Genomic DNA, 9486 nt, shown 5'->3' with positions numbered 1-9486 from the left:
ATACATAAGGAGGGATATGATCACCATGTATAATACATAAGGGGGGGATATGATCTCCATGTATAATACATAAGGGGGGGATATGATCTCCATGTATAATACATAAGGGGGGGATATGATCTCCATGTATAATACATAAGGGGGGGATATGATCTCCATGTGTAAATACATCAGTGATTGATATAGTGAACTCGGTGAGTTATTCCCCCTGAGGTCATCACAGAGGACAAGGGGGCGCTCTTTACATCTGGAGGAAAATAAATTTAATCTCCAAACACGGAAAGGTTTCTTCACAGTGAGAGCTATGAAAAATGTGGAAGACTCCCTCAAGAGTTGGTTGTGGCCAGCTCACTGGATTGCTGTAGGAAAGTCCTGGATTCTTTCTTGGATACACAGAATATAACTGGATATAACATTTATAGGTAAAGTTGATCCAGGGAATATCTGATTGCCTCTCAGGAAGGAATTTTTTCCCCTGCAGGAGCAAATTGGATCGTGCTTTGCTGGTTTTTTTGCCTTCCTCTGGATCAACTGTGGGTATAGGATTATCACTTTTTTTTTTTTTTTTTTTTATAGTTGAACTGGATGGACTTTTGTCTTTTTTCAGCCAGACTATGTAACTATTGTCTGCAATGGAAGCTGTCAAATCGATGCGACTCTAACTCCGTGGGTGTGACTTTTGATGGGTGCAACTTGGATGTGACTTTGGAACGGAGGATTTGATCATTCTGACCAAATCGCACAATGACTAGATAATAGCATTGAAGTGTGTGCGATCAATTTTATGTGATGATAAACTCAACTCCCCATTTCTGATTCATCAAAACAAGTGATTGAGACATAATCGGCGGAGCGATAAGACAGCGTCGTTTGTCAACAACCCAAGTCAGACGGTTGTGGTGGATAATAAAACGAACATAGAGTTGATCGATGACATTTTTTGTGTCCTTTCTGAATCACTTTTGCTCGCTCTATGTGTAAGAACATGAAAAACCGCCATCGATCAGCTCTATATGATCTAGTTTTTTCCCATCACAACCGAAAGATTGAGTCGATGGACACGATCACTATGCATTGCTCGCTGTTGGCCATTTTTATCTTGCTCCGGTTATTTGATCTTTTTGTTGGATGTGGATCGCTCAATTTGAACAAACTTTGTCACCTTTTTAAAAAAAATGAATGTTTTTTTATGAAAGTGGAGTGTTCCTTTAAGCCTACAGCTCAGGGAAGTCATTGTCCAATCATAGCAGTGTCTGGGCCCCTCCAGGCTCATTGGACACGCCCTCCGCATACACGGTCTGCTCTGATAAACACACGGGATGGGCGGGGCCTACAGATAACATGCTAATGAGATAAGAGTTATCAGCCCGCGCTCTGGCACTCAGCCTAGAAGATCCTCCGCCGCCTCACCGAGAGCCCCGACACCGGCGCGCCTCCGTCCCGCCAACGCCCACCCTTATACCGCCTTCTTTTATTTATATCTCCCCGTCTGCCTCCATACAGAGACACTGGGCTGTCGCCGTCTGCCTTTGTCAATAAAGTTATTTCATGTCTGGCTGGAAAGGAGGGGGCGCATGCGCAGCGGCGGCTGGCCGGGATTGGGAGCATGCGCATTGGGCCAAACCTGTCCGGCTCCAGTCTCCGCTTCTCTCCGGCACCAGCGGGCGGGGCGGTCACACTCAGAGACTGGCGGACTGTACCGGCACTAACCCCCCACCGAACCCCGGAGGGGAACGGAGCGGGATCAAGAACGCCCCGACGGCGGTTGGAAGCGGGAACGCGCGTGCGCGCGCCCCCGGGAGGACGGGTGAGTGTGAGCGAGCACTGAGGAGACGAGGGGGAGGGGAAAGGGGTGTACAGTGTATAGAACTATATATATATATATCTGTGTGTATTCTATTGTATGTCTAATATATATATGTCCAAATATTGTATGTATGGGCTTTATTATTGTGTGTTTATATGTGTATGTATATATATGTATGTATGTATGTATATATGTGTGTGTGTATGTATGTATGTATATGTATGTGTGTATGTATGTATATATGTGTGTGTGTGTGTATATATGTATGTGTGTATGTATATATATGTATGTGTGTGTGTACGTATGTGTGTATGTATGTATATATGTGTGTGTATATATATGTATGTATATATATATATATATATATATATATATATACACATACATATATATATATATACACATACATATATGTGTGTGTGTGTGTATATGTATGTATATATATATATATATATATATATATATATATATACATATATGTGTGTGTGTGTGTGTATATATATATATATATATATATATATATATATATACACACACATATATACATACATACACATATATATATATATACACACACACATTGTAAACACATGTATGAGACATCTACTGTGTATGAGATATATATATATATATATATATATATATATATATATATATATATATATATATATAGTTTGCGTGTGTATTTTTTTTTGTTTGCATACTGTATTGTTAACAAAAAAAAAAATATATATACACACTATAATATATGCAATCTATGTCTAATCTATGTCTGTGTATTGTATGTGTTTTTTTTTTGTGTGTGTTTTGCATACTGTATTATAAAAATAAAAAAATATATATATATTGTATGTATGGGTTTTAAAATTGTGTGTTTATACAGCTTATATGTGTGTGTATATATTTATAGTTTGCGTGTTTACATATCGTGTGTATGTTTTTATTTTGTGTGTTTGCATACTGTATTGTTAAAAAAAATAAATATGCAGTGTATGTCTAATATATGTGTTTGTGTATTGTATATGTGTTTTTTTCTGTGTGTGTGTTTTGCATACTGTATTATAAAAAGAGAAAAAGTGTGTGTATGTAAATAAATATACACTATAATATATATGTATACACTATGATATTTGTAGTGTATGTATAGGATATGTGTTTAAATATTGTATGTGTTTGTGTGTATATAACGCATGCATGTGTGTGTGTTATATATACACATATATATTTTTTTTTTTTGAGACGTACACTTTGTAGGTCTAAATGTCTAATATAGATAAATGTGTGTACATAAGTATATGTGCGTACAAAATATATATAATGTGTGTATGTTTTACTCTGAGCTCACACTGCTGGTTAAGGTGCTTTAAGCCCTGGTTTACATTGATGCAGTGTGGAATTCGCAGCGCTTTCAGTGCAAATTCCACATCGCATCAGAATCGCACCCTATTCATGCGAACTGATGCAGGTGTGTATGTAAACAACACCCCGACGTAGGCCCAAAAAATGCAGTGCGATATGCAGAATCGGATCGCATGGGTTTGAATACCTATGCGATCAGATTCTAGTGCGGACCAAAAAAGGCTCCTGCTTGTTCTTGGTGCGGGTGCTGTGTATGTACGGCTCCGATCGCACCGCACACAAATCGCATGTGATTGGTATAGGAATGCGGTGCGGTTCCTGTGCAAATCACATGGGATTTACCGGACCGCTGTAGTGTGAACCCAGGCTAAAAAGAGGCAGTTTGATCCTCCTTTTTAACCACTTTCTCTCATATTAACACCCCCCCCCCCCAACTGCCTAGCTACAAGTTTAAATGGCAGACACTCAGATCTGTACACGTTGCTGTGGCTGGGACGCTCTGATTGGCAGTGCAGCAGTTTTCACTATCAGGCAGGGCCTCTTGCCAAACATGTTCATTAAAGTCAATAGGAGCACGCCACAAACCATGTGCCAAATGCTGGGACAGCAATATTTCAGTGTAAAATAGGGATACAAAAACAGCGGTGTAGGAGCAATCTGCTGCTTTATCGCCTCTAAAAAGTGATCCACCGCGGATTAGCTGTACAGAGGGGCGGTGAAGGGCCTTGTGTGTGTTTGTATAACATATGTGTGTGTATAAATACTGTGTATGTATGATATATACAGCATGTGTGTTTTATAAATAGTGTCTGTGTACATAATAATACACAGCTTGTACAGACTTGCTTTGTGTCTTTGTTCCAGAAGAAACCGCCTGAGATTGCATTGTATACTCTACAGCTTGATATATATATATATATATATATATATATATATACAGTTGTGACCAAAATTATTCAACCCCCACTGAAATTGAGTGTTTTGGCCAGTTTGACATTGCTTTTGATCATTCAGTCATCTTGCTTACATTTACATTAAAGAGGCACTTGTAGGTCAGACAAATATAACATAACAGTTATAATGAAATAACCACAAATGTCTTTTCTGTGCTCACAGCATTATCAGTTTTATTCAACCCCCAAGTGACATTCAATCTTAGTACTTAGTACAGCATCCTTTTACAGTTATAACAGCTTTTAAACGTGAAGCATAGCTTGACACAAGTGTCTTGCAGCGATCTACGGGTATCTTCGCCCATTCTTCATGGGCAAAGGCCTCCAGTTCAGTCACATTCTTAGGCTTGCGCACTGCAACTGCTTTCTTTAAGTCCCACCAGAGGTTCTCAATCGGATTTAAGTCTGGTGACTGCGATGGCCACTCCAAAATGTTCCAGCCTTTCCTCTGCAACCATGCTCTAGTGGACTTGGAGGTATGCTTGGGATCATTGTCCTGTTGAAAGGTCCAACGTCTCCCAAGCCTCAGGTGTGTGACGGACTGCATCACGTTTCCATCCAATATCTCCTGGTACTGAAGAGAATTCATGGTACCTTGCACACGCTGAAGCTTCCCTGTACCTGCAGAAGCAAAACAGCCCCAAAGCATGATTGACCCTCCACCATGCTTCACAGTAGGCAAGGTGTTCTTTTCATCATAGGCCTTGTTCTTCCTCCTCCAAACATAGCGTTGATCCATGGGCCCAAACAGTTCTAATTTTGTTTCATCAGTCCACAGAACACTATCCCACAACTTTTGTGGTTTGTCCACATGGCTTTTGGCATACTGCAGTCGACTCTTCTTATTCTTTGGAGACAGCAAGGGGGTACGCCTGGGAGTTCTGGCACGGAGGCCTTCATTACGCAGTGTGCGTCTTATTGTCTGGGCTGAAACTTCTGTACCCACATCTGACAAATCTTTTCTCAGTTCCTCAGCAGTCACACGGGGACTTCTCTCCACTCTACGCTTCAGGTAGCGCACAGCAGTCGAAGTCAGCATCTTCTTTCTGCCACGACCAGGTAGCGTTTCAACAGTGCCCTTTGCCTTGAATTTGCGAATGATGCTTCCTAAGGTGTCTCTTGGTATGTTTAACATCTTTGCAATCTTCTTATAGCCATTGCCCTTCCTGTGAAGAGAAATCACCTCTTCTCTTGTCTTCCTGGACCATTCTCTTGCCTTCACCATGTTTGTAACCACACCAGTAAATGTCTAGAAGGAGCTGAGTATCACAGTCATTTTAAAGCTGCCTAATTGGTGCTTATTATGCTTGATTGCTGCTCGGTGACATCCACAGGTGTTTTCAATACCTGATGGAAAGCACCTGTATGAACCTCTGTTCTTCAGAGTGGTAGTCTTTAAGGGGTTGAATAATTGTGGCAATGAAGAAACCACATAAGAACCATTTACTACTGTATTACATAAACAATTGATGTCATTTTAGTTGCATTTGGGTAGTTACAACGTCCTTGTAGGATTTGATTCTGAATACAATTCCAAATGTACACTATAGTCCCTAAACCCCTTTACAGCATTGGGGGTTGAATAATTTTGGTCACAACTGTATATATATATATATATATATATATATATATATATATATATATATATATACACACACACACACACGCACTATTTGTTACAGGGGTGAGGCATATATATTTCACTAGTCCATGCACATTCTTCAGCCATCTCCCATCCTCCACCCATATACTGTATATAAATCCAGTATATAAAGGAAGAGGCAAAGATACTTTTTCTCTTTTAAATTATTTTCAGTCAAATGCACAGAACAATAGAATAGTAGTGTGTGTGCGTATATAATATATATAAAAATATATATCTCAAATAATTACAATATCGTGCAAAAGTTCATTTATTTCAGTAATGCAACTTAAAAGGTGAAACTAATATATGAGATAGACTCATTACATGCAAAGCAAGATAGTTCAAGCTGTGATTTGTCATCATTGTGATGATTATGGCTTACAGATCATGAAAACTCCAAATCCACAATCTCAGAAAATGAGAATATTCCATGCAATCAATAAAACAAGGATTGTACATAGAACAATATCGGACCTCTGAAAAGTAGAAGTATGCATATGTACTCAGTACTTGGTTTGGGCCCCTTTTGCAGCAATTACTGCCTCAATGCGGCGTGTCATGGAAGCTATCAGCCTGTGGCACTGCTGAGGTGTTATGGAAGACCAGGATGCTTCAATAGCGGCCTTCAGCATTTCTGCATTGTTCGGTCTCATGTCTCTCATCTTTCTCTTGGCTGAGATAGACTCATTGCATGCAAAGCAAGATAGTTCAAGCCGTGATTTGTCCTCATTGTGATGATTATGGCTTACAGCTCATGAAAACCCCAAATCCAAAATCTCAGAAAATGAGAATATTGTGAAAAGGTGGAATATTCTCGGCTCAAAGTGTCCCACTCTAATCAGCTAATTAAGCCATAACACCTGCAAAGGGTTCCTGAGCCTTTAAATGGTCTCTCAGTCTGGTTCAGTAGGAATCACAATCATGGGAAGAGAAAAGTTGAGCATCACTCTCCATCCAGCGTCCAGGCTCTAATAGAGGTTGTTCTTGAAGAACGGAAAAAGATCGATATTGCAATATGCCGCCAACTTGTTCATTCCATGCCTAGAAGACTTAGTACTGTCCTTACAAATCGTGGAGGTCATACAAAATACTAAATGGAGTAGTTTTTGTGGGGTGGATTCATTTTTGCATCAACTAATTTGAGTAAAACATCTAAGTTATATTATTAACCTTACTTTCATGTCATGAGCCGAAAAAATGTTCTATAAAAATCAGTTTTGTCAGCATTTTGGAAATTGTTCTTGTCTTCATTGAGATATTGATTGAAATCGTACTTTTCAAAAAGGGTGTACTCATTTATGTGTCTGTGTGTATATGTATGTATGTGTGTGTGTGTGTGTGTGTTTATATATATATATATATATATATATATATATATATATATATATATATATATATATCCAAACCTGAACCCTATGAATACGTGCATCGCACGAAACGCGTCGGGGGGGGCAGCAGCAGCAGCAGCAGGACACCTAACCACCGCTGGTAGATACCCTGGAACATATGGTCAGTAAATTTTCTCTTCAAAATCTTTTTATGTACCCCACACCAACCAACCCTGAATAAAGGTACCTTAAGCAGTATCACGCTATGTGGTCTCTTATTGGGCACTCTGTGTGAGTGCTATAATTCGCAGTGCCCATTTGGAGGAATCATGACCCTGGTGGTGATACCTGGTAGCAGTTTCTGATGACCTTGCTTCTGTGGAACCGGGATGGTGATCTGTGGGTAATCTGATCCAGGATCTGATGATCGATCTATGGCCTGGTGACGCAGGATTACATATTGCGTATTTTAAACGCACATCTGGTGAGTGCGATTTTCACCTATTTGTGTGGTTCACACCTATTGTCACACCTTGGATCAGGACGTCCACTCACCTGGAATTAGGATCTCCCTATGATCTGCACTATTATATTGAACTTTTAATATTTACAGATCACCATCAGAGTGATATCACGCATGTGTATGAATTCGCACTAGTATGTTGTGTGTATTAACCGTGTTTACTATTTAGTGCTGCACCATTCTATTTGGATATATATGTATTGTTGGAGGTTTTCGTTTGGTTACCTTTTCGGTGTATCAGCAGCTCATTAGCTTTGTTGTGTATACATATTTATATACCTCTTTACTATTTAAAGTAGCGCTCACTATAACATCTTCTACTACACATATATATATATATATTATACAGGATTTATATGGCGCCAACAGTTTGCGCAGCTCTATACAATATAAGGGACACAGTACAATTACAATACATTTCAGTACAGAAGGTGTGTGTGTGTGTGTGTGTGTGTGTGTGTGTGTGTTTTACCTACACACTTGGCTGAAAGGATCCCAGGAGTTGGGTAGCCAGTACACCTAATACATTACAGCCAGTGCCCACCTCGGAGCGGTGATAGTAGGCACCCGGTGATCGGTTATGACTTCTGTTCATTGTCTGCTTAACCCTTTTCCACCATCCTCGCATCCCTTTAAAAAAATTCTGACTGCCTTTTGGGGGGTATGAAGAGAAATCATGTGGATCAGTGATCATATGACCACTGTGAATGGCTGTCACATGAACAGGAGCCGGTCCCGCCGGGGGCCCAGAGCTGTTTTTACCAGCTTGGGTTCTGTGCTGGGAGTGTGCAGTGTCATCAATGCATATGTGTAGGCGTTGAAGCCCACCTTTTTTGCCACTGCACATGTGTTACACAGGCAGGAACAGGTTTAAGAAAAAAACATTTTATTTAATTCCCCAGGAATGCATATAGCAATTGGTCCCCTTCTGATCAGTGGCACCATTGTACCTGGCTCCACCCCATTCTAAAGCCCAAATTATGGCCATTGCAGTGAGGGGAGGTACAGCCAGTATAGAGCCCCACCCATCTCTCTAAGCTGAGTGATCTGTCAGTATTATGAATGAACGTCCGGCCGGGGCCTTGCTGCACCCACACGTCCGGGGCCTCTTTGTGCACGTGCCCGGACCCTGGCAAAATTTTATACCAGAAGCAATGAAAAGTGCGGTTGCTTTTTTCAAAAGTTTCAGGTTTTTTTTTGTTTTGTTTTATTTAGCAAAAAATAAACTCAGTGGTAATTAAATACCACCAAAAGAAAGCTCTATTTGTGTGAAAAATATTATTAATATTTCCGGTTCCTCTTCAGCTCTATGGTAAGCTGGTGGGAAGCGCTGGCTTAAAGCGGAGCTCCTCCCAAAATGGGAAATTCAGCTTTAAGCCCTTGTCCCCTGCTCCCCAATAACCCCTTCACGCCGGATCGTCCCGGCGTGAAGAGGAGTTCCTGCGCTGGGAGGTGGGCGGGACGGGGCGTGGCTTAGTGTCATGTGGCCGTCGTGACGTCACGGCCGGTCACATGATCAGGAAAGGTTCCGATCGAAAGAGCGGACCGGGACCTTTCTGTGAGTACCTCACATGTGTGCTGGGAGCGCGCAGGGCACATATGTTTTTTGTTACATGAACGCAAATTATGCGGCCGCTTGACGTCTAGGCCCAGACGCCAGGAGGCCGCACATTTGTGTGCGGCCGGCGTGAAGGAATTAAGGATTGGCACCATTGGGGAGTAGGGGGGGAGCGAGTACCCGAAATTGACAGGTACCCGCTCCCACTTCCGCTGTGATGACCTAACGCGATCAGAAGCGGAAGTTGCCCGCCCCCTCCCTGTAGTCTTGTGGGACACGTGACAAGTCACAGAAGACTACGGGGCCATTCACA

At 41.2% G+C, this 9486-nt stretch overlaps 1 protein-coding gene across 1 annotated transcript in view; it reads left to right on the top strand.

Moving 5' to 3' along the window:
- Window positions 1–1387: 1387 nt before the first annotated feature.
- The window catches only part of ZBTB45 (zinc finger and BTB domain containing 45), a 50877-nt gene continuing 42778 nt past the window's right edge, over window positions 1388–9486 (top strand). Inside the window, exon 1 of the mRNA XM_089658988.1 lies at window positions 1388–1807. Within this exon, the coding sequence (XP_089515114.1) occupies window positions 1549–1807 (259 nt within the window). The 5' untranslated portion in view covers window positions 1388–1548. The remainder of the gene's footprint in view (window positions 1808–9486) is intronic.

This window comes from Staurois parvus, unplaced genomic scaffold (assembly GCF_062004578.1).
Source record: "Staurois parvus isolate SC_StPar_1 unplaced genomic scaffold, SC_StPar_1.0 ptg001122l, whole genome shotgun sequence".
Taxonomy (NCBI): domain Eukaryota; kingdom Metazoa; phylum Chordata; class Amphibia; order Anura; family Ranidae; genus Staurois; species Staurois parvus.
This window is presented reverse-complemented; position numbering and strand designations above follow the sequence as displayed.